The sequence below is a fragment of the Mytilus californianus genome, unplaced genomic scaffold (genome assembly GCF_021869535.1).
Source record: "Mytilus californianus isolate M0D057914Y unplaced genomic scaffold, xbMytCali1.0.p SCAF_5, whole genome shotgun sequence".
In the NCBI taxonomy this organism is placed as follows: domain Eukaryota; kingdom Metazoa; phylum Mollusca; class Bivalvia; order Mytilida; family Mytilidae; genus Mytilus; species Mytilus californianus.
In genome coordinates, this window is record NW_026262701.1 from 17,396,762 (window position 1) to 17,424,345 (window position 27,584).

At 31.5% G+C, this 27,584-nt stretch overlaps 1 protein-coding gene across 3 annotated transcripts; it reads left to right on the top strand.

Moving 5' to 3' along the window:
• Window positions 1–285: 285 nt before the first annotated feature.
• LOC127701055 (uncharacterized) lies at window positions 286–27,512 on the top strand. Of its 3 annotated transcripts, none has more exons than XR_007981811.1 (2): window positions 286–351; window positions 2,822–4,483. XR_007981811.1 is itself a non-coding variant. In XM_052204837.1 (2 exons), the coding sequence occupies exon 2, from the start codon at window positions 25,787–25,789 to the stop codon at window positions 27,479–27,481; it is 1,695 nt and encodes a 564-aa protein (XP_052060797.1). In that variant the 5' UTR covers window positions 286–351; window positions 25,780–25,786; the 3' UTR covers window positions 27,482–27,512. The 3 variants fall into 3 exon arrangements, 2 of the variants coding, with proteins under 2 accessions (XP_052060797.1, XP_052060798.1); XM_052204837.1 differs by lacking the exon at window positions 2,822–4,483 and adding an exon at window positions 25,780–27,512; XM_052204838.1 differs by lacking the exons at window positions 286–351; window positions 2,822–4,483 and adding exons at window positions 20,708–20,758; window positions 25,780–27,512.
• The last annotated feature ends 72 nt before the right edge of the window (window positions 27,513–27,584 follow it).

A 27,584-nucleotide genomic window follows, 5' to 3' on the forward strand; every position in this document is an offset into this window, starting at 1 on the left:
TTATTGAAATGCACAAATAGTTTGGTTGACATATATAATTAGGTTCATGTTTGATATATATGACATCAATTTAAAATAACGCATGAACTGATGTTCTCCAATAGGAAAGCCAGAACAGTTTACATTTTTGTCAGCGAATTTCTCCAGTAAAAGTACATGTTCCACGTCCGATATAAACTTTAAAAAAACATGCTAAGAATATAATTAGTAAATCTTTTTAGTGTAACTCGTAATATAATATCAAAATTTCCTTCATAGGATTACTTTTGTCACGTGATTTTGTAATTCTGATCTTTTGTATTTTGGCAGGTAGACATATTCATGGTGTAGCAAAAACCCTCAATTCGGAAGGTAAAATGTTTTCTCATTTCGTCATTTGTTATTGAAATAGATTTTGACATAGAAAATCTTGGCTTCAAACGGTTTGCAATACGCACACAAATTCGTTTCATATCTATATATATTTGTTGATTTTTCTTACATACCTCCTAGTTATGCCTGATAGACCGCTTAGAAACGCATCTATTTTTATTTTAATTTCATATCATATTCTAATTAAATCCTTTTATAATGAAATAATACCATTTCACAAACACGATGAAAATTGAACAAAGCTGATATATAGTACATTAAAGTAAGGAAATATTTCTGCGATAAATTATGTCAAGGTAATATAATCATCATGGTCTTATCTATCACAAATAAATACATGTACAGTATAAAAATCCATATATATATTTTTACCCTTCACAGGTAAATTTTAATAACGTGAATTTTACATGAATCTCAGGTGAAATTCACCTCAAACGAGCCTATATGTGAAACGTCAATTTCACGTGAATTGAGAATCAAAGGAATCTCACGTGAAATTTTTCACGTAGCAATACAGTGAAAAGGAGAAGGTCCGGTAAGGGCCGATTTTGGCCTCAAATTTTAGGTTCATCTGATGAAAGATTTTGGACACTTTTTAAACACTTAAGTGTCTTCTTCAGTCGATTCAATTAGTTTATGTGAAAGATTTGAACTGATTTAGTCATTTCAGACCCTCAAATTCAAGCTTTAACATGAAAAATCTATCAAATATACTATAACATGTCACTTTTCAGATGGTTTTTGTCAAAAATTAAAGTGGCCGCATTCGTGTTCACTCTCAACCTTTATATATGTTATGTATTATCATCAAATACAACTTACATTAAAATATTTAGAATGAACACAAATGCGGCCACTTCCATTTAAGACGGAAACCGTCTAGAATTAAACTCAAATGTTAAAATTGTGAAGATTTCAGTAATTTAGCATGACTTAATGATGCTAGTACCCGATATATGTGCATTGTATTGTCAAAAACAGCCCATATTTATGTAGCAGAAGTATTCTACTTTCCAATAAATAGCTAAAAGTTTACATTTTAACAATTTTGTAAAATTGCTATATTTTGGGGCCAAAAAGTGGTCTTACTGGACCTTCTCCTTTCCCTCTAAATTAAACAGTCAAAACGCTGTTATTGTCATTTTACTAACATATTGTTGCCCATCGAATTTATGACTACATTTTTTTTATTGTATTCTTTAAATTCAAATATTTGAAGCCATTGCGTATCGTGGCCAAACACATTTTTGCAAATGAGCATATAGCAGTGGAGGGGATAATGGGGGGGGGGGGGGGGGGGGGGGGTTCATCAGGGTTCACGAAATGTTAAATTTGCTGATCACAGTTCACAGGAAATACAACAAAACTGTTCACGGAAAAACAACAGTTTAACCCTTTCATCACTGTTCACAAAAAAACGACGATTTAAAACCTTCATCACGGAGAACGTTTATCAAATTGAATTGAAAACGAGTCACGAAAAATGCACTAATCACGAGTCACGGATAATAAATCCATTAAAAAAACGAATCACGGAAAGCAAATATCCACGATCACGAAGGACGAAAATAACCCATCAGCCCCCTTAGCAGTCAAAGCAAAACAATTTTGATCCAATCATCCATTCATTCCTTACTAAGGTGGCTCCTGACATAAAATAGTGTGGCTTGATTAGTTGCTTCATGAACGACCTGATTTCCCCTTAAGTTTTAATCTTTTTGTTGTACAGTTTAAGATGTTGCTTTTTAAAACCATAAAAGAGCAATCGGTACTAGAACTTAAAACGAATAAATTTTTTGTTAACAGACATATTATTTTGACCACTGAAGAATGACAGAGGAGAGATTTTAATCAGTTTTTGAGTCAACAAAATACAAGGAAACAATCATTATGTCAAATGAAAGGAGCTTTTAATGCTTATTTATTTATTGATGTATACATCCTTGCAGTTTGTAGATGGTTTTCAATGATATGATAAAAAAATTACACCATAATGAATACCAATACAAGCACTATGGTCGACATAAGGGATATTCTTAGTTAATTCTTATTAGCGACAGGCATATTTGTGTAATCTGATAATGGAAAATCAAAGTTGACCTATTTTTGGCTTAATTTTGATAGGTTTTGATTCACCATTGGCCACATACAAGGAAATTCGTAATTTTTTGTATCATGTATTTATAGCGAAGGGTGTGGTATATAAAATATCATACCTTTGAAGCTGTCGACAATGTCCAAAACAAACAGTAGACCTATAAAATGTCTAGTTATCTAAATATTTATATTTTAGATTATAAATATTGGTGTTTAGAAATAGTATTACAAAGTCCTATTTTAAGGCCAAATTTAGACCTTCCTGGCACTAACCATTTGCTCTTATGACATGATTGTCTTATTATAAGGAACTATAAGATGAACATTTACTTTTTGTTTTGTACTACTGTAGATATAGCATGGCAGAGGGTACAACAGTTAATTGTGAACCTTGTGGATATGATGGTTTATCAAAGTCCGCCCATTTATGGTGTAATGACTGTGGAGAGGGCTTCTGTGAAGAATGTGTCAAAGATCATAAAAGGACAAAAATACTACGATGCCACCACTTGATATCAATAACTGACTACTTGAAAAGTGCCGAGTTGTTCTTCGATGAAAACTGTGAGCATCACAAAGAGCCATTTGATTTTTTCTGTTCACAACATGACGCAGTGCTTTGCCTAAAATGTTTTCAAGAAAATCACAGTAAATGCAAAATATCTAAGTTGTCCGAAGTTGCAAAAGGGTCTAAAACTTCTACGGCACTTACAGATCTTGAAAACGACATTCAAAGCACGAGTCAAAACTACGCTAAATATCACGAGGAAGAAAACAAATCCAATACTGATTTGAAACAACAAGAACAAGGTATCCGAGATGAAGTTTATAATTTTCGTCGGAAAATAAACAATCACTTGGATCAATTACAGGAAAATCTCCTAAGATATCTTGAGTTGAAATATAACAGTTGCACTAAAAATGTGAACGAGTATTTTTCTGCTTTTAAGATCAAAAGAGACGACATAAAAGCGCTACTCAATCGTATTGCTAACATGAAAAAGTATGCTTCTGAGAAACAAGTCTTCATTGGAATACGACAAATAGGAAATATACTTTATAAACAAAAACAAGAAGTTGGGAAAAATTTATCGAAACAGACAAAGTTCAGTTTAGAATTAAAGAAGAATGATAATGAAAAGTCTTTACTTTTAGACCTCAAATCCTTCGGTGATATTGTCGTCCGAGAAGTTCTGAAACTGTTAAGTTCATAGACCGTTCAAAAAAACAAGCACAACTCAACGTTCAGAAACATGACTCAATCGATAGAATAAATCTGCAGCTTCACCATTCAGTAAAAATAAACAATTATTTGAGTAAGACAATGTCTCTGACTGCGTGTGCTATTCTTCCTTCAAAGCAGGTTGCATTTGCTGATAATCAGAATGGTAGACTTATATTCCATGATAAAGACGGGAGTTTCAGTGGTGACATTGAACTCTACGACCTATTTGATCTTACGCCTATTGATAGCAGTTATATAGCTGTTGTTGCCGGGGAAGATATCAAGATTGTGGATATCAATACAAAAAAGATCGATAGAACTATTACTGGATACGGTAATGATGGATGGGGAATATGTTATGGAAACGGAAAACTATACGGCGTGGATAATGGACACATAAAAATAATTTATTTGGATGGAACTGGTTTGCAATATATTCCAGTAAAATTGGACATGGTATATAACGTAGCAGTACACAACGATCAAATCTATTGTATTAGCACGGAAATTAAAACTCTCTATGCTATTGACCATTTTGGTAATCATTTATGAACATTTCATGACTATCGTTTGCATAGACCACAATGTTTTCTTCATAATAATTCTATTTCATTAGATGTAGATAACCATGGTAACGTGTTTATTGTACTACCAGACTATGATCAGGTTATAGTAGTATCTTGTGACGGACAACAATATCGTGTTATTCTAGACAAATCAAATAATCTTAAAGGTCCAAGCGGCATTTCATATTGCCGAGAAACTGACCAAATGTTAGTCTGACGAAAGGGCGACAATTTATGACATCAAAATTTGAAATACATTTACAGTGTTTATAGTACCCATTGTTGTCATTTATTTATTTGAACATTTGTTATTGTCACTATTAACTACAAAAAAAATATATAGACTACTTAATTTGAGATATATTCAAATTCATGTTAACCAATATTTATAAATATAGATAAATAATTACAAATATTTTTAATCAAAATAAAAGAGGGACGAAAGATACCAGAGGGACAGTCAAACACATAGATCGAAAACAAACTGACAACGCCATGGCCAAAAATAAAAAGACAAACAGACAAATAATAGTACAGATGACACAACATAGAAAACTAAAGACTAAGCAACACAAACCCCACCGAAAACTGGGGGTGATCTCAGGTGCTCCGGAAGGGTAAGCATACCCATTTACCATAAACATTTCCTGTTTAATTTTATGAAAATCAATTTGCTTATATTTAGAAAGAAGTATTCTAATTTTATTGGGTATAATTTACGATAATAGATAAAGGAGGTTTAGGATAAACGTAAATGAGACAGTAACCCAACAACAACAATAAAAAATATCTTTATAGGGCAACTTAGTCTTCAACACTTGATAGGGTTCAATACAATATCTTATTTGGGACAGACACATTTGCCGGGGGGTAAAACTATTTTATGTTGACATCTAGCAGTCTTTTTGGTATTAAATTGTTGAAGGGTTTCTTCTTCAGTGACGTTCAGGAAAATGTCATAAGTGCAATTAACTTTTTGGACCCATTACTCTCCCTTGAAAAACTGTCTGTATGAAGCCAGGATTTTAGTGGTATCGTTTTGTTGAGTACAAGACTGGTTTGGAACCAGATATCTCAAATCTTCTTTCTGCTAATGCTGTGCAACATATTAATAATTTAATTTATGCATGCATAATTGCAATTGTTTAAGCAAAACATGTGACAACAAAAATACGTGTCCATAGGAGACCAAGCCCCAGTTGCACTATCATATTTCAATTTTCTGTGAACAGTTAAATCGGGGTCAAAATAACCCGATTATTACCTAAAGATTAAAATAACCCTTTATAAATTGTGTCCGAAGCGCTTATCTGGATTTAAAGTGAAATCAAAATGGTATTCTAACCAGCTTTACTAATTACGATAGAAGACAATTTTCAGGTATATTGCATGATTTACACAATTTTGTTAAATTGAGCATAAACGCATCCCCAAATCATAAATACATTCTTTTCACTAGAAAAAAAACAACAATTCTATAACTGCAGATTGTTGATTTTCGTTATTTCAATGCAAAATTTTATTCGCACGGATTTTTAATTCCCGCATCAAACCATAACTTCCTTCACATTAGAATTGTATTAATATAACGAGGTGACTAACACGTTTGAACTTTGTGAAACAGTCAAAGTAAGGAGAAGGGTCAATAAAAGATATTTTTATTTGTACATTTCGTAGATGAAGTTTGTACTCGCGTTATTTTTGTAGTATCGTACATTTTGTAAATAAAGTTTTTACTCACTTATTTTTTTTATAGTATCATACATTTTGTAGATGAAGTTTGTATTCAAGTTATTTTTGTAGTATCATACATTTTTATAAATTTTAGTATTTTCTGACAAAAGAAGATCTTTATTGTTTTACATATTATTTATTTCTTTCTATCATGCACATGTACATTTTTGTAGATTTCACCTTTTTTATTAGAGGAAATTTGATGATTTTAGTTGCTGAGACTGCAGTATCAGACTCTTGGAGTATCTTGAAAAGCCTTCTCATGAGTTAAGTCGCAGAGTCCTAATCTCCAGCAATGTGAATGTAGATAGATGGATAGGTGTATGTAGATAATTTAACGGACAATGTTTTAACCATTATCAGGAAATGTACACATGTATACGATATGAATATGAACCTTGTTTTGTACAAGACCAATACGCTGATTCACATCTTTGAGCTGGCCAAATTTGAATAAAGGTCTTATAGTTGGATGTGTTACTAATATCCTGATCTTGTCAGAATGAAGATTTTAAATGCAATACTGTATATGACTGAGTAATACGAGTATTTTATATGGTCTATTGATGTACATACAAAGTAAGGAAATGTGGAATGACTACCATTGAGACAACTATCCAACAGAGTCGAAATAACGTACATGTATTGGAACTGTACACGTATACCTAACACCAAAATTATTTTCATTAACCTGTGTTTAAAGTTATTGCAAATGGCTGATATTTTTGTTCGAGCATATTGTTTTTCTTTAATTGTTTAACATTTCATACCGATATAACATGTTACTTTTATTATTCTTCCCTTAGTTTATTTATTTTGTATTTACATTGTATCATAGGTCAAATTTATTTGTTCAGTGTATGTTCAATGGTGTTAATATGTCCTTTGATTGAGTTAAGCTATTTCAGTTGATATTTTATAGTGTGTCTTTCTATGTTGTGATGTTACACTATTGTTTCAGAAAAAGGGTGATGGTTTGGTACCATTAAAACGTTTAAACCCGCTGCATTTGTTTGCACCTGTCCTAAGTCAGGAATCTGATGTTCAGTAGTTGTCGTTTGTTGATGTGGTTCATAAGTGTTTCTCGTTTCTCGTTTTTTATATAGATTAGACCGTTGGTTTTCCCGTTTGAATGGTTTTACACTAGTAATTTTTGGGGCCCTTTATAGCTTACTGTTTGGTGTGAGCCAAGGCTCCGTGTTGAAGGCCGTACTGTGACCTATAATGGTTTACTTTTATAAATTTTGACTTGGATGGAGAGTTGTCTCATTGGCACTCATACCACATCCTCTGATATCTATGTACACTACCAGGAATTAACATAGCGTTTACATGTACTTTAAATGCCACTACATATATAGTACTGATAAAAAATATAATCAATAAGTACATTTCTTACCCATATCTTTTCAGAATATATTTAATTATACGCATGTTTTCAGTAATGTTGAGAAAAAGTTGTTTTCAGTACCGAAAATTTCAGTCATTTTTCAGTACTGTAAATTTCAGTCATTTTACAGTACTGAAAATTTCAGTCATTTTACTGTACTGAAAATTTCAGTCATTTTTAAGTACTGAAAGTTGTAGTCATATTCAAGACCATGAACTTTAAAAAAATATTAATAACTAAATTGCCGGATTCTGAGGACATTGCGAATACATCTAATAGAAAGTAAAACAGTTGTGATTAAACTAACTAGAAACTAATACAATTGAGAATTAATTCAACTGAGAATATAAAAAATATTTCCATAAAGCACAAAACAAAACTAAAAGTAATAACTAACGAGGAAAAAAATGACGGGATTAAAGTAGGCCCATATTGTATCTAGATCAACGAGAAAGACAAATAAACATACAGTACGCTGAATAAAAGAAATGAAAAAAGACTTATATCTAATAGTATCATAAATACCAGTACACTAGAGAACAATAGACTTAATCTTCTGTCATTTGATATTATAAAAACAATATGTAGGCTGCATTATGTTATGTAGCCAAGGAGTATCATCACACATAAATACAGTATAGCAATCATTTTACATGTATATAGTTTTTCCTTAAGATTGTTGTCTCATTTGCATCCAACCTGACAGACTGTATCCGATTGTATGAAAGGAATTTAGTTGAGACATTACGATTTGTTCCTCAATTTTTTAAATATGAAAAGAAACTTAAAATAAATTATTCAAGTTTTACAAATATTGCTTATGTACCTCTAATTTCAATATTTTGTTGTTATCATACTAATATATTGTTGGAAATGGCAAGTCGGTCTAACAGGTAATTTGTGTACTTTATTGATAAATCGTCATTGGAAGCAGTTGTTAGAAGCTTCGTTTGGGACATTGGACGTATCAATTTAGAGTAAAATAAATACTTTTTTTTCTAATGAAAGTATACTAAGCGTAGCCAAAGGACAACTGAATTTAATAAAAAATAAACAGTTACTGTACACAATGAAGAGTCTGGTTTAATTGGTCGACATACTTTTGTCATTGGGTGTTAGCCCTTTTAGTTGTACAGTTTTACACGTAGTTTTTTAAATATTACTAATGAATGACCAATATAAGTGAGAACATGAATAATTATCAATAGATATAGTAATTCGATAGTTAAAAAATGACAAGGGTTGAATTTAAAATCAGAGGTCAAACGCACGAAATACTAGGAACTCATCAATGTATTAAACAAACAGATTTATTTTTGCTGTTATACATCTTGACAGTTGCTAGATAGAAGAAGACATTTGTCCTGTCGGTACACACTGTTTCGCATCTTTTGAAGTTCATGCTTTTCCCTCAGTTTCTGTTTGTTTCCTTGATTTTTCTCTCTACTTAATCGATGTTCGAGATATGAGCATCTTTAAACTACTGTTGAATTTAAACATCTTTACAGTTAATGGATGATTCAGTTTTCATCATAAACTAAAGAGTTGACACCTTACTGCAAAGTCATATTAAACAGGTTTCTTGTAAACTTATGATTTTAAGGAAAGTATTGAATACATATATACCAAACTGAGTCCACTATGAACGTTTTGTTTTACATTTATTACGTTTTGCTCTCTATTTGTAGGTTTTTTTTTCAAGATAATAGACAGAATTTGCATTTTACCCCTATGTTCTATTTTAGCCATGTCCGTCATTTTGGGTTGCCGGCGGGGTCATCGGACACATTTTCATACTAGTTACCCCAAATAATGAGTGTGGCCAAGTTTAGTTAAATTTGGCCTTGTAGTTTCAGAGGAAAATAATTGTGCAAAAATTAACGGACGACGGCGCCAGGTGTTGAGAAAAGCTCACTTGTCCCTGTGTGCCAGGTGAGCTAAAAATGAAATCCTTTTTTGCATCAAATCATGCTATGCAATTAATTAGAAGTAACTTCAACCTATTTGAATTTCGAACAGCTTTGACTCAAACATTTAGGAGAACTTTTGTTACATTGATTCCTATATTTTAAAGGGATTATTTAAGGTCAATCGCCTCAATCATAATTTAATGTAGTCCGTACTACTATTGCTGAGGAGGTCTATTTAGCTTGTACTAGTGGATTGATGAATGCACCGATGTCGAATTGGGACCTTGTTACCAAGATTCATAGTTAATTGGAATTTAAATGACTGCCATACAAGTAAGAAAGTTGTATGATCAGGTTTAACCCGTCGATTTTCTTCATTCAAAACATTCCGCCCTCAATTAAGTTAATAATACCAATTGTCCATGATTTTATTTCGCATCAGGACCATTTAAGAAAAACTTCAATTGAGGCTACAATAGTTTACTGATGTTCAAATATTGTAAATCGATTAAAAAAGAGATAATTTGATAAAGCAAAACTGAGCAATCGTATATAAAACGCACAGTTTTGTGCTACTTCTTTTGTGTTCTTTAGATCTATTAACAAAAATGGAGCATTTATGAACCTTTTGCCCAGCTTTAAAATGTTGTGGAATTAGACAAACTTGATTATTTTTCGCAAAAAAACATTAAGGCAAAAACCAAAATTATTTGGAATTACACGTAAAGCTATGTTCTGTCTTTCAGATGCAAATCAATTCATGTAGTTAAGGATGTTCTTCAATACAACATTAATAAAACTCTCAAGAAAGCAGTGACATAAACTATCTACAGTAAACTGACAGGAAACAGTGATAGTTTAATTTTAGAATATAAACAATTCTACTTTGTTATTTTTCAAGGTCTTCTCAATAATTTCTTCCAATTTCTGTGCCCACAGGATCAGGTTTATTTTTCCCCTCTAGTAGCATGAGAAGCTCCTTTCCCACCTCTTGTAATAACGTCGGCGACGTCTGTTTGAACATAATTGTTCATTATAGGATTGAAACATATAGATTGAAATAATAAAAAAGTGTCAAGTATTATATTATTAACTATATAAATATGAAGAAATTATTTATAATTAATGTTGGATATATAAGTCTTGCATAGTGCATAGGTGCGCCACATCCACTCCCTGACCCTAGACCTTTTTAGTGAGACGCGTGTCGACAAAACGAAATCAATTGTTACCAAACATTTCTTCTATGCAACCCAAGACGAAACAATTATTATTTTAGCATTCCAATCAATCATTTGTAAAGATAATACCGAAAATATATGCAATAAATGGCGATGTAGTTTTGATGGTTATATATTGTGGGAGGAATATGAGCATGGGGGAAAAATGGCTATATGTATACGTATTATCATCTTTCCGCAGGGGAAGAATGGCAATAATCCAAAATTTCCCTTGGGAACAATGAGAACAAAAGTGGCTATATTACACCGTGTTCTAAACAATTGTCAATAATTTTAAAAACACTTAAAAAGTTGCAAATAAACTTAACAGAGACTATCAAAGATTTGCCATCAGCACAAAAATTACACAAAGGACAAACACATTACTAGAAGTAACACCGTAACGAGATTATAACTTTGACCTTTAAAGAGGTCACTCCTTTAATCTTGATGAACGTAATAAAAATACTTATCTTTATAATTCCGGTATATTAGAAAACATTGAATTATAAACTTATATAAATCCATTACTACCCAAGCATCTTTTTATAATTTAATTTCAAACAAGCTTCATTTAAAATTAATTGAATTGAAAAAGAGGGACGAAAGAAACCAGAGGGACAGTCAAACTCATGCGCGTGTCGTACAAAATTATAAGCCTGGTAGTATCTTTTCTGATTTTTTTTTCTATCTATGTCAACACAGTCAAATAAAACAGGTTTGAATGTATTGTCAAATAATAAAAAAGTGTCAAGTATTATAATATTAACTATATAAATATGAAGAAATTATTTATAATTAATGTTGGATATATAAGTCTTGCATAGTGCATTTCTGGTATGCTGTATCTTTTTTTATCTGTATTTGACACAAGCATTTTCCGTTCTTCATTCTTGATGTGAAAAAGAATAATTCCTATAATTTACTCAATGACTGGTTTGGTATGTGTTACGACATGTCGCAACTAACAATTTAGTAAAAATAATTTGTCTATTTTTAAAAAAAGTGAAAATAAGCCAAAATCAAATTTTAGTTTATGAACTTGACCTTTGACCTTGACTTAATTTTCTATTTTTTTGGACCAAGGACCTCAAATCAAAAGACTCTAGGTCTCTATTACTTATGGTTTACCAGTTAGAAATGCATATCACTTATATCAAATGCATAAGGGGAAATAACTCTCATATGGAGTCTCCGAACCGCTTCGGTGAAAACTAAACTCAACATCCTGAAGATATAGCGAGCAATTTGGTAAATTAAGTTTGTCGTAATCTTTTACGGTTGCGCAGAAGTAGAAAACACAAGAAAAACAGTGTTCGGGGAGATACTCTTATAAAGACAAGTATTCGGTTTAGCAGGGTCAGTTTTGAAAGCGCATAAACTGTTCGATATCATATACCAAATATCTAATCGACAGACATCTTGCGAAACAACCAAACAGCGAAAGAAAAAAAATTAGGTGGAAGAAAAAAAAATAATCAGAACAAAATCAATAGGTCTTTTCACGGAAAAGTGGAAAGACCTAATTAAAAACCAATTGTTCAGAGAACAATTGAAGGTCTTTCCACACGTAAAGATCGATTTTGATATGAAAACAGTAAAATTTGGTTTAAAATGTCATTTCCAACGCTGATTCCAAAAATATATGGTTTCTATACAATCTTTTATAAATAAGGTAGATAATTTTTTACTTCCGGTTTGAAAAATGGTACTTCCGGTATTATTTGAATGTTTACTGATTCCAAAAATATATGGTTCTATAAACTTTTATATCAAATAAGTACAAAAATAGCTACTTCCGGTTTATACAAAATCACTTCCGGTTGGCTTTTTCAAGGTCAAATGGCTTGCAACATCATGCTTGAAGTCCCATGGCTTCATCATGTATACATATGAGGTAAAAGCAAAAGTCAAAATCTTGAACGTCAAATTTACCTATGACCTTGCGCTCAATTTCAAGGTCATAAACCAAAGACCTCAAATCAAAAGACCCTTGGTCTTAATTATACATGGTTAGTGAGTTACATCACCATACGCGTATTTTACAAGAGGGGAGAAAACTCTAATCTAATGTTAGCGTACCCTTTAAACCGAAATGTATGTGTTACGACATGTCGCAACTAACAATTTAGTAAATATTTGTTGTCGATATCTTATACGGTGTTTGAAAATAGTGTAAATAAGCCAAAATCAAAATTTAGAATATGACCTTGACCTTTGATCTTGATCATATTTTCTTTTTTGGGACCAATGACCTCAAATCAAAAGACCCTTGGTCTCTATCACTTACTTTATATTGCTTTTAAGATAGAATTTCGCTGTTTCAGGGACTTAAAATCATCTCTCTTTTTATTAAAATAAATAGATATGGTATGATTGCCAATGAGACAACGATATCAATAAGCATTTAAAATCTGATAGAATGGAAAATAGACCGCCTCGATGGTAGCGTGGTTGCGAAAAACGACGAATGATTAACAACGGTTTTCAAAACACAACATACAAAACAAAAGACTGAGTCAAGATTCTCACCAAATAAAGTAATATTATTTAGACGCTTAATTGTCTTTTATCACATACTGTGGAATCATTTATTTTCGTGGGTATTAATTTTCGTGGATTAAGGAAAACTTACATATTCGTGGATATTTAATTTCGTGGTTTTGCCGAAGTCTGCATACAAGCCTATATGAGATTTGTCATTCGTTGAACATTTAATTTCGTGGTTCACCTGTACCAGCGAAATCCACGAAAATTGATATCCTACGAAAAATGATGAATCCACAGTAGTGTGTTAAAATTCAACAATAAATGCCTTCAAAACACTTTTTTGGAAAAACGTAGTTTCATATGAAATATACAGCAAAAATTGTAGGTGACGAATACTTATTGCATAACGCTGTAACTCAGCATGTATTTGTAGTTTACAGGATGTTCGCCTTTTATTTGGTCCTTATTCCAGAAGGATAGATTCGAAGAACGTATCTTGTGAAGCAAGGGATATTTTAAAGAAATTAAAAAAAGAAGCTTTTAAATGGTACAACGAATGTAGTGAGGGATTCTGCGATGATTCAGAAAAACTCTTCTAAATCTTAAACTTATACATGTACACATGTACCTGTCAGAAATGCTAAAGAGGCAATTGAGTAATCTGATATGGTTGAATGTCAGGAACAATTAAGGTAAAAGAAACGCGAAAGCTCTTGAAGAAGTACACAATATTGCTATTTTCATTAGCGCACCCAATTACATCTTTTTCGCATTTGACCATACGGGAAAACAGGTATGGACATCCCAAGATAGCAGGTTCATAAAATCATTTTTGTTTATCAAATCTTACTCCAATTTCTCTCTGTCTTGACAAGAACGGTAAAGTAAATTGAGTAATTCCCGACTGTGACAAAGAGTTGTTGATTTTAGGTGACAGTTAGAAAAGCAATTTATCTCTCAGATCAATAAAATAGTCTAAAAGAACCAATTGGAATTTCCTAACTCAATGAAAGTAGCAATTTGCTAGTCTGCAGTTCATCTAATGGACAAGCTGTCCTGGAGCCGGGACGTCAAAGTTTGAAAATCATGCATAGTTTTGATTTCCATTACTGGATAATATTTGTTTTAACTCATTCGAGACTGAATGGTTCAATAAAGTACATTGTCTTCTTTCTCAATCTTATTTAGATGAAAATAAAGACTTGTTATAAATTTTATTTTAAAAATAAGAAAACGAAAATCCCAATGACAAGACAAATAAGGTTAGAGTGTGGTGTAAATATACAAATGAAATAACTTGTATACTTTATACTTTACCTGACCTAAGTTGACGACTCTTACTTCAGTTATTCTCTAAACCATGGGGAACTATGTCCTTTCTAATCAATGACGATTACCGAGATATGTCAATGAGATAGCAACCAAATTATACAAAACAAAATCTCATGAAGTGGTCACAGTATTGTATCAACAATTGAAAGTTGTCTATTCAATAGTAATAAAGCGGGTATACAAGTTTTCGATTTACCATGGTATTTTCTTGGTTTAACGATCAATTATGTGTAATCGGGATAATGTTATTTGGTAGAAGTTGTATGATAAATTACTCACGATATTTTCATGAATTGTGATTATTCTTGTCTTCTGCATTTCAGTGAAGATTCTGTGTTCAAAGGTCGATTTAAAGAAGAGCATTTCATTTTTCATTTTTGTTTTGTTTACATTCTAGTGTAAATGCTCACATTTCACTAATAAAGTAATAATAAATTTTTTCTGCGAGGGTCCCTTTTGATAATTTGATTTGAAATGGGTAAAGGTATATATTTAACATTCGAGTCTGTTTTTTTTTTTTTTGTTGATGCACTTTTTTTTGGTGAATGAGATATGACCTTACTTGAACATTATGCCATCGACTTTACAGGTTACAAGAACGCAATTATTCAATATTCATTTTTCATAGGATACCAGTGCATGGTATTTTATTTCTTGAAGAATGTACAAACTTCAACAAAAATGGGTAGCAGTTCCTGTTACTAGAAATTTGTAAGATATGAATTTAATTTTCTGGATTTTTTAAAAACCTATATAAATCAGCTTTCGATTAAAAGTAATTCCAACCCTTACCATCCAATCAGGTTCCGCAGAAGATGTTTTTTCCTTAGTTCGTCTTCCTGGTAAAAAAATAAACAAATAATTTCGGTCCTAAACCCACAAATACATACAAAAAGAACCAGAACTTCTCTTCTGTTATAATTTTTTTCATTTTTTCTGACTTTTAAATTATTCGATTCTCAAATATCAATTGAAAAAGAAGATAATAGATAATTTATTTTTTTCAAGTGTCACCATCCATTACAGTATCGTTATATATATATATACATTAAGTCATAAGAACCTAACATTTAGTAAAAGGATGTCAGCCAAAAACGACTTATGAGACACAAGAAGATACAAACGGTGCAGTCAAAATCAAAAGATGTTCGGAAAATGTTACGACCAAGAGATAAAGAACAAACTGACGAAAAAAAAAGGGTACTAAGCATGGGGAAAATAACAATGCTTGCAAAATGTCTTACAGATAGAGCGAAATGTTTGAAGATCAGAAGAAAAGAACATTAAATATTGTGAAGATAAAGTATTAAAATTGTGAGAGAAACAGATTTATGAAACAATACACTCCTTTCAGTTAAATCTCAAGCATCCTACCACTCTCTTCAAAGAATCTGTGTTAGATATTCGAGAATTTATCCTATGGAAAACATTGTCTGTTGTGCAGAATTTATATATTAAACTGGGTGCAATAGAAGAAACATTCTTAATTTCGTCTTACTGGGAAAAACAATGTCGCATGTCAAAATATTTAAAATGCTACTTTTCCTCTTGATTTTGTCATCTTACATAATAATGTGAACTTTGTTTTCTTTCATCATTTTATAAAGTCTTCTAAAATGATTTAAATCCAACAATAAATACAGCACGGGTAGGTCACTTTAATTATGCCTCTTTTACTAAAATATAGATCAATTAGTTCTAGTTTGGCAGAGGCGGATCCAGGGGGTGGTCACCCGGTGCACGTGAAACTCCCCTCCCCCTTAAAATGTTGGCAAAGGTAGTGCATGATGTATATTTTAATGTAATATTTTGATAAATCTATCTATTTGTCTATGACTGGTATAAAGTTTTCATTACTTACCTTAAGGCGAAATACATGTATCTTGACATGTATATTTATACAATAAACATGAAATCATCGATCGTTAATTACTTCCTAGATTCCTTCGATGTGTAGTTGCGCAAACGAAGAGACAGTACTCAATCTCAATCTTAAATAATTAATATTTTATTTATGTTACGTTTATCTAAATTTTTAAACTTTAAATTTGTATGGCAACTTTCATCGAATGTAGGAAAAAAAGTCACGGAAAAAAGTCATGGAAAAAAAGTCACAGGAAAAAAAGTTACTGGATAAAAAGTCACAATATATATTTTGTATGAAAATTGTCAAAAGGTCTGCACATATATTTAGGAAAAAAAGTCACAATATATATTTTGTATAATAATGGTAATAAGGTCACATATATATAGGAAAAAAATTCCCAATATATATATTTTGTATGAAAGTTGTCTTAAAGCTACATATATATAGGAAAAAAGTCACATTATATATTTTGCATGAAAATAGTTACATATACGGTCTCTAAATACCCCGCAAAGGACCTCCGTTGTGCACAAAGCAGTACAATGTAGCACAAAGAATCTCAAAGGAGTTAGTAAGAGCAAAAAGGACATAAAAATGTTTTCATACTGGGGTATAATTATAGTTTATTTATATATCTTTTTACCAAGAACATGAGAATCCTTCAATCACGTGTTAAACAAACAAATCATCCCAATTACTGTGGATTCATTAATATTCGTTGTATACCAATTTTTGTGGATTTCGTGAGTACCGAGGAACCTCGAATTTAAATGTTCAACGAATAATAAATTTTCATAAGGTATGTATGCAGACTTTGCCAAAACCACGAAATTAAATATCCACGAATATGCAAGTTTTTCTCAATCCACGAAAATTGGTACCCACGAAAAGAAATGAATCCACAGTAATAATAGTTAAGTAATTACAACAATTATTGATAGGGACTGTTGGGATTAATAAGTGGCTATTTGTGGCGCATTTCCCTTCTTTTTATTTTAGACCTTTCACTTCCTGTATTGGCAGGAAGCCATAACGATGAAATACTTGTGATCATTATTAATGGAAAGGAAACAATAAGCTTTTCCTGCTTGTTTAAAGGGTGTCATCCTGGTTTGCCAACTTTTAATTGGTTGATTCTGGCTATTCCTACATTTTGAATTTTATAGGTAAAACAGTAAAATTTTATGTTGGAGTTCCCAGAATTTTTAAGTAAACAATGGGATTAATATGTAGGATTATGTTGTAACAACACTAAACTAATGAACCAAGGTAAATCCAGGTTAATCTTGTGGAAAAAAAAAGAAAAGAATAGTTTATATTACAACAATATTTTATTTAATAATTTCATAGCAGATTTTGTGTAAATAATATTTAAAAGCACAATATGAATTTATAGGCACAATGTTATTCACAAGCAATTGAAATTATTTTGGTGAAAACATTAATGATATATACAAGAAAATAATATCAATTGAAATATAAATATATTAAAATTGTAGTAATTATTCTTTGAAACAAAGCACTAAATTCTGAGTTACACTACATATTCATTGAATCAAAGCACCGAAAAGTACACTAAATTGACATTAAGGGCATACAATACAGTTTTTATCCCACGGTGATTTATTTTTACAAAAATTTGCATACAAGCTATTTTTCACCTGGTCAATTCAAATATGTAATAGAAAATATACCTTCATGTGCTAAATTAAGAGATAAATGGGTCGAAATATTTAAACATATACCTAAAATTTCGCTTTCTTGGACAAATCTCTCCTTTGGATATAAATAAACACATGCGGATTTTTGTAAAAAGATTTAGAATATCTGCGTTACAACTTTTGATATTATATTCATTTTAAAAAAAAAAAATTTATTCAAATAATTAGAATCAGAATAATTTATTTTAGTGTCACATACCAATATAAAACACAATGAATACATAATTACATAATATGCAATTAAAAATTAAATACTACAATTAAAATATTGGTACCCAGCCAAATTACTGACTTATGAGACACTTTAAAAAATAACACATATTATAAAACAATTAAAACTCATGCATCAAAAATATCATTACACACAATACCTTCTTCGATAAAACATGTGATGTAATTAATTAATCCATTAAAAAGAACATATTTTATTACACTTTTATAAGTTAATATCTACTTAGTTATCTATTTATCTATTTATTCATTTATAAAAAAAATTATTAATGTTTCCTTTAACTCATAAAACAAATCATGAAATATGTTGATAAAATTGTGCTGTAATGTGACCTTTTCCTATATACGTCATAATTTTATTTGTTAATATTTATCTATTGATTAATTCAATTATAAAACAAGAAATGAAGAAAATAGTAATTTTTACTCTAATTCCTATAAAAAAATCATGATATTTGTTGATAAAATTGTGCTTTAAAGTGACCTTTTCCTATATACATTTTTCTACCACTTAAAATAATTAATCTGATACAAGTTTGTTATGCATTCAAATACTCCATTATAATTATCTATTTCATACATGTACATAGTAACCTTTTCATGTGCATTCCAACATACTTCTTATTAATAATTTTACTCAATCATATATTATTACTTTTTTCCTAGGAATTTTGTGACTTATTTTCCTGTGACTTTTTCTCATGTGACTTTTTTTCCGTTTACCCTTTCATCGACCATTAATGGTTTTCAGCTGTGATGCCACAATTAAAATATCTTTTTCTTTTCGAGTCTTATTAACATTCTTAATCCTATCCCCCTTCTATCAATTGTCTAAAAAGTCGGGCATTTTACATTTGTTTGTAATTTTTACCCTCTTTCCTTCAGAAAACGCCACAAATTAGCCCTTTCTGAAGTACCAACGACTCGTAATGGACCTAGCAATGAAACGTGCAATAATGGTGATTGTTATCATGAAACAACTCCCGACATACATATAGGTAGAAACAACATTGGCCATGTGAAGCAATTGACACCTCAAATAACAAATGAACAAAGATTGAATTTTATAAGGAATCATTTTTAACCATGGAACAAACTATAACTTTCCCGTAAAGAAATACGCAGGAAAGAACAGACTGTTTCAGAGAAATTGGTTGATTCGATATGACGGGCTCTACATATTATATTGTGCTCTATTTGGGGTTGACAATTTGGGAACCCTAGCATACAAGCCATTAACTGATATGGCACATGCTTGTACTAGACTAAACGAACATTTCGGCCAGGATAATAAACCTTGTAAAAATAGCCACGCTGAGACAAGAACCAAAGCAAAGATTTTCCTAGACAATATTGACGGTCGATATACAAACTTTTATTGATGCATTGATGCACGTGCATTATAGTGTACATTTTGAACTTGATTTGATCATTTAAACGTTTGCACGTAGGCATCCAAGAAAAATGAAATTGGAATCAACTATATCATTTGCTTTAATTGTTACTAATTTCATGAAATTAGTATCAATAAAACAACACAACAAAATTTCATTTTTTTATAACAGTTGGTAAGGTGAACTCCCCCTGACAAATTTGGAGATCCGCCCTTGAATGTACTAGTTTACAATATATAGTTGTTGAACAAAACGGATACGAAAGAATGAAAATAGGCTAGCATTATCCTATAACTTCACGTTCCACCATAAATATGATGTCAACTTACCAAATAATTCTTATTTATTCCTTCGAACTGGAAATAAAGAATACTACAGATACAGTTAAATCTATCTCGTATCTTAAATTCCATCTAGAAATTAATAATGGGGGTAGGTTAAGAATGATATTTTACTATGAAAGAGATGATTTCTGCTTCCCAATCATGAAATAACATTTAACCCATTTTACAGCACCAGATGCGCATTTCGACAATTTATGTCTGTTCACAATGGTTCAGTGATGCTCGAGGCCAACATTGTTTGAAAGTCCAAAACCCAATACAAAGGTTGAAAAGGTGATAAAACAAAATGAAAGACTGAAGGTATCGCCAGATCCAGAATCAGAGCTGTGCACGAGGGAGATATATGCATTATATATGTATAGCTTTTTTTAAGTATAAAAATTTGTGTCTATTATTTGTTGTCACTGTCAGAAAAAACATGGATGATGGAATTGTGAATAATAACATTAACGGTAACTGCATGATATGGAAAAAACCACGTCTCAGTGAGATGTATTGCATTAACGCAGTTTATATTGAAATGCACAAATTATAAGGTTTATGTTTGACACTGGTATATAGCATCGATTTAAAATAACGCAGAAACTGATGTTCTCAAATAGGAAAGATATGAAAGCCAGAACAGTTTACATGTTTATCAGCGAACGTTCCTCCTTTAAACATACATGTTCCACGTTTCGATATTATCTTTAAAAAAAAAAACATGCTAAAAATAGAATTTGTAAATATTTCCAGTGTAACTAGTAATAAAATATAAGCCTATCCTTCATAGGATAAGTTTTGTCACGTTATATTGTAATTCTGATCTTTTGTATTTTGGCAGGAAGACATATCCATGATGTAGCAAATACCATCAATTCGGAAGGTAAAATTTTTTTTCTCGTTTCGTCATTTGTTATTGAAATATTTGTTGACATAGAAAATCTTGGCTTCAAACATTTGGCAACACATAAACAAATCTAAATATATTTAAACATATTTCATATCTATAAATATATATTTGTTGATTTTTCTAACATACTCCCTAGTTACGACTAAAGGCCCACTTAAGGATGTTCGCTACTCTGATTCAAAATAACAAGTTTTTTAAAAGACTGTTAAAATTGATAGAATACAAATAAAAGAGATAAAAAAGCTTAAGAAAAATAAAAGGTCCGTGTGCTTGTTTTCAGATATAAGCCTTTGAAAATTTGGCAGGAAATGATTCACTCTGGATTTTCCCTACATTTAAAACTGGTACCTTTTTTTCTTTCAAAAACTAATAAAAAAAATAAGTAGGATTTTATAAAATTTTCAAATATGGCTTTTTAAACTATATGTAATAAAATTATGAAAAGAAAAGTAAGGGTTAGCGGGCAAAATGTTTTACGGCACTACATGGATAAAACCAGAGGATTCCGAATATCTGGCAAAAATTCAATAACAAGAGCAGCGAACATCCTTAATAACACATCTACTTTTTTGCGTGAACCCCCTGAGGGGTTCACGCGTATATATTGTCGAGTTTTGGAAGTGTTTATGGGCCACTCGATATCCTCGGAATCAAGATTCTCGGAACGTCTCGAAAATTTTTGATCATTTATACAGGAGTTATTTATGTCTTTGATACGGTCCCTCTATGGATAAACTGGACCCCTGTTGTGTTCACTTATCGCTACACTTCGGTGCGGAGTTTAGATTGAATGGCGGACCAGTTTACTCTATGGATAATCTACATTGAATATTTCAATAATCAAAGTTCATAGGTAGATTGGAAAGTAACACAATAAAGATTAGGTTGCATTTAAAAAATCATTTATATGTTTGAACCTATTTGCCTTTTGACAAAACATATGTGTTTTTAATAAAGTGAATGTTTATTAAATATCAAGTATAATGATAAAAACGCAATTATATAATTTATGCTTTGAGACGGTCCCTCTACGCGTTCTGTGTGTAGTATTTAATATGCATTGTGACTAGAAACCTGGGAATAGTTTACTGATATATAATGATCCAGAATAAACTGATTATTTATGAACGTTTATCATTTGATAATGTCGGAAAGCATGAAGAAAATTAAGAAAACGACATTTCTGTTAAAAATATTTATCTAAGGTCGGAAACACAGTGGTCGAAAGGCACAAAGATAATCAAACAAAAGGTTTTTTGCTGTAAAAAACATCCAATTTCATCAATAGATACTACCAGACTAAGAGAATATTCATTGTTAAATTTAAACTGAGACTGCATTTATTATTAATAGAATATAATTAAAATTGTAATATATACGTTACATACGTTCATTATGTCTTACAGATTTGAACAGTTCATTACATTTATGAAAATTATATGTAATGTATGAGCACCAATGAGCAGGGATGCGTGCCCAAAGCTAGCTAAATATCTAAATTTTAAACGGTCGTGAATGAAAAAATACTTGCGTGGTTTCAATTGACTTAAATCCATGCATCTCACAAAAAACGTAATTATTATTTTACCATTATCATAACAAAATTAATTACTATCATAATGTTAATTATTATATACTGTTTTAGTATGGATTTATAAGTCTCGCTATTTTTTGTATAGCAATATATTCATATAGTCGAATGTTAGACTTTAAAAAGAGATTCATTTGATAAATACATTGTCCATCAGTAAATAATCGACGTTTGTGTTTAATGATATTATATTCTAAATTTTCGGAAAAAGTTCACTAGCAATTTCAGTTCGAGTATTTTTGTTTGTTTGTTTTTTGTTTTTTAAAATAGTTCAACCTTATAGCATCTAAATATTTGTACTATGGTACGATTTTGAAAATTGTATTCATTGTTTTGATCAGATTTGCTACACTTCATGGTTCGTTCACATTATACATCACCCTGTTCACAAGCACACTATCACAAAAATGCCGGATAAAATGTCAATGAATCCGTAGTCAAAACACTTGAGGTAGGTAGTTTGACATCCGAATTCAACTATTAGATTAATATATGTGATTACGCAAATGCGTATTCTTATCCAGAGTATCAGTGCTTATCCTTTCTATTTACTATTTCTTGGGCAAAAATACCACGTGCATGCCGCGATAAATATAATTTCACTTGTGAATGCAAATTTTCGCTCTTCTTATCTAAATTAAGGACACGGCAGTAAGAGCTTGACATGTGACTTTCAAGCACGGTCATCATTACTTATGGCAATCTGACCTCTAGCTGTTTCTCTTTTTTTCTTCTTCTTTGAATCACTGTCCTATTATAAACTTTGATATTTTCGAAATGCTAAGGATTTTTTCCCCAAGGAATACTAGATTACTTAACTTTGTACTTTATTTGGCCTTTTAAACTTTTTATTCGAGAGTCACTGATGATTCTTTGTAGAATTTACTTGGGTCTGGCGTACAACATTTTAATCCTGGTATCGTTTTATGTCTACATATCTTTCTATTTAAATTGGTTCTTTTGAGAGTATATTCAGGTATTCATTAAACTTCTGAAAATAAGATATTCTTTAAAACCAAGTTTCCTTGTAGAATATTTGGATTGATTTAGATAATATCAGGAAAACCTTAAATTTTTTTGAGATGTTTTATGAAAATTGGACTTTAATTTTAGCTGTACAACATCTGAAACAAAATATAAAGATATGATAGATAAAATAAATGCATCCAGATTATAAAGCAAACAGAGTGCTAAAATTTATATTGCGATTGGTTTGTGCAATTTGCATTAGACATCCGGTTTGTAGAAACTGCGATTTGCAAAAAAGGTTATGAAAAAATGATGTACATTCCCAAGTAGTAAATAGAATAGGCGAGCTTTAAAATGTATACTAGTATTCAAATAGTAGCTGTATATATATATACACTTTTCTATTCACAACTACCCAACATTAATTTCAACTGACTTTTGCAAGAATCTACACACAATAACATATTTCTAATAAAGGTGTTTTAACATCATCATTATATTCTTCTATTCACAGTCAACTATTTCAGTTCAAAAGCAAACAAAAATTCATCAACAATCTTTTGGTGACCAGTCCGCGGTCTTAGGTTCACGTATTGCTGTTCTTTTTTTAAAGAAAGCAACTTGATTAATCTCATATCCGATTCTAAATCCCTTTATAATGAAACTATACCTTTTCACACACGTGATGAAAATTTCATCAAGCTGATAGGTAGTAAAGTAAAGTAAAGAAAAAGATATTTCTAGGGTGAATTATGTCATGGTTATACATGTATAATTCATGATCTTATCACAAATAATTACATTATAACAATCCTTGCATATATCTTTAACCTAGGATTATTTTCTCATTTACATCCACCCCATATCCCGTTCCCGATTGAGAGAAGGGAGCTCTGATGATACATTTGAATGTGTCCCCTATTTAATTGAGTATTTTGTATGAAAGGATACGTGAAGCAAAGTATTTATTTCATTCTTATTAATTGTACTAATTTACCTCTAAACTAAACAGACTTAACGCTGTAATTGTAATTTTACTAACATATTGTTGCCCATCGTGACATTAAATTTATGACGGCCTAATGGGTTATCATCTGTTTTTTTGTAAACTCATTAAAAATTAAATATTCGAAGCCATTGCAAACAGATGGTTGTAGTAGTCGTAGTAAAACAATTCTGATCTAACCGTCCATTCTTTCCTTACTAAAGTGTCTGGTGACATAAAATGTTTTGGATTAAGCGTTCCTGGTCAGTGGTGTAGGTTAATCAGAAAAGCACTTTTTGGACGCACCAAATTTATATATTATGATTTAACGCTTCATTTACTGTTTATGTTCTTGTTTTATAAAATCTTCCAACCCGTACATGTTAGAATGTGTGACGACATTATTTAATATTAAACACATGCATGAATTTATCTTTAATGAGAGAAAACACATACACCCTTGCAATGATTTGGTTCACGAAGGGTCAATCTTGGCCCTAAAGTTACACTGAATTTTACGTTAGTTACAACGGTAATCATTCGATAAAAAATCTGACAAATACAAAATCAACAAGCTCTGACACATTACAACAGTATTGATGTCATAGCGCTGGCGATATGCATATTTGTGCAATCTGATGATGAAAAATCATAGTTTTGACTTATTTTTGGCTTAATTTTGATAGGTTTTGATTCAGTCGACATTGGTATTTTTTTTTGTTAGAATGTGTATCTCATACTAAACATATTTTTTTTTATATATCAAATTAACTTTGGTTGAAGAGTGTGGCAAATGTTTGTCCAATACTAACGGACCTTAAACTTCATTTAAACAGGATGATGCTGATGATTGATGATTGGCTGTTTAACGTCCATCGGCAAATCCATATGCATATCCAAGACGAGAGCATTTTAATGTTATATGAATAATAACCCTGCTTTGTACTAGACCGACACGCTGAGTCGGATTTTTAACGTGCTAGTTCACAAAGTAACATTCCGCAGGAAGACATATCACCTTACCCGTACACATTATTCTGACTCCGAGCAGATCAGTCTTTGCTCTTACTCCTTAATGCCGCTTGCTTAGTGGAGAAGCAGCAAATACCAATTCTAAAGTCTTTGGTTTGACCGGGTCGGGGTTCGAACCTTCGAACTCCCGCACTCGAGGCGAACACGCTACCACGAGACCACCGAGGCGGTCATTTAAACAGGAAATATAGCTACACACTGGAAAATTATCATACGTCTGAATCTGTCAACAATGTCCAAAAGAAAACAGTAGACCTATAAAATGTAATTTTTATCTAAATTTTCATATTTTAGATTTTAAATATTGGTGTTTAGATAAAGTATTACAAAGTCCAATTCTAAGGCCAAATTAAGGCAGGGAAATATTGTCTTATTATAAGGTTTTATAAGATAAACATTTTTTTTGTACTACTGTAGATATAGTATGGCAGAGGGTACAACAGTTAATTGTGAACCTTGTGGATATGATGGTTTATCAAAGTCTGCCCATTTATGGTGTAATGACTGTGAAGAGGGCTTCTGTGACGAATGTGTCAAAGATCATAAAAGGACAAAAATACTACGATGCCACCACTTGATATCAATTACTGACTACTTGAAAAGTGCCGAGTTGTTTTTCGATGAAAACTGTGAGCATCACAAAGAGCCATTTGAATTTTTCTGTTCACAACATGACTCAATACTTTGCCTAAACTGTTTTCAAGAGCATCATAGTAAATGCAAAATATCTAAGCTGTCCGAAGTTGCAAAAGGATCTAAAACTTCTACTGCACTAACAGATCTTGAAAACGAGATTCAAAGCACAAGTCAAAACTTCGCTGAATATAACGAGGATGAAGACAAATCTAATACTGATTTGAAACAACAAGAACAAAATATCCGAGATGAAGTTTATAATATTCGTCGGAAAATAAACAATCACTTGGACCAATTACAGGAAAATATCCTAAGAGATCTTGAGATGAAATATAACAATTGCACTAAAAATGTGAACGAGTATTTTTCTGCTTTTAAGGTCAAAAGAGACGACATAAAAGCGCTACACAATCGTATTTCTAACATGAAGATGTATGCCTCTGAGAAACAAGTCTTCATTGGAATACGACAAATAGGAAATATACTTTATAAACAAAAACAAGAAGTTGGAACCAACTCATTGAAACAAACAAAGTTGAGTTTAGAATTAAAGACGAATGATGATGAAAAGTCTTTACTTTTAGACCTCAAATCCTTCGGTGATGTTGTCGTCCGAAAAAGTTCTGAAACTGTTACGTTCATAGACCCTTCAAAGAAACAAGCACAACTCAACGTTCAGAAACATGACTCAATCGATAAGATTAATCTGCAGCTTCACCATTCATTAAATATAAACAATTATTTGAGTAAGACAATGTCATTGACTGCTTGTGCTTTTCTTTCTTCGAAGAAGGTTGTGCTTGTAGACAATGAAAATCGAAGACTTATAGTTCACAATGAAGACGGGAGTTTCAGCGTTGACTTTAAACTCGAAGACGTATTTGATCTTACGCCTGTTGGTAGAAGTAAGATAGCTGTTGGTGTCACGAAAGGGGTTATGATAGTGGATATCGATACCAAAGAGGTCAAAAGGACTAATACTGACTCTGGCAAAGCTAAATGGGGAATATGCTATGGAAATGGAAAACTATACATCGTAAGTTATGGCGAAATAAGGATTGTTGATTTGGATGGAACGGTTTCAAAATGTATTCCTTTACAAATTAGCGTGGTATTTAACGTAGCAGTACGCAATGATAATATTTATTATATTAACACTGACACAGAAACTCTCCATGTTATTGACCACTCTGGTAATAAATTATGGACATTTCATGACATTCGTTTGAAAAGACCCACATGTTTTCGGAGTCAGTTTTCTATTTCTTTAGATATAGATAACCATGGTAACGTGTTTATTGTACTACCAGACTATGATCAGGTTATAGTAGTATCTAGCGACGGACAACAACATCGTGTTATTCTGGACAAATCAAACAATCTTAAAGGTCCAAGCGGTATTTCATATTGCCAAGAAACTCATCAGCTGTTAGTTTGTAACGTAAGCGATGGAGGAGCGTCTATTTACGACATCAAATCATAAAATAAAATTTACAGTGAGTACAGTACTAGTACCCATTGTTGTCATTTATCTATATGATCTTTTGTTATCGTCACTGATAAGTATAAAACTATATGTAGACACA

Bases quoted from the DNA above. Each gene is read 5' to 3' on its own strand.
- LOC127701055 (XM_052204837.1), top strand. From the start codon at position 25,787: ATGGCAGAGGGTACAACAGTTAATTGTGAACCTTGTGGATATGATGGT.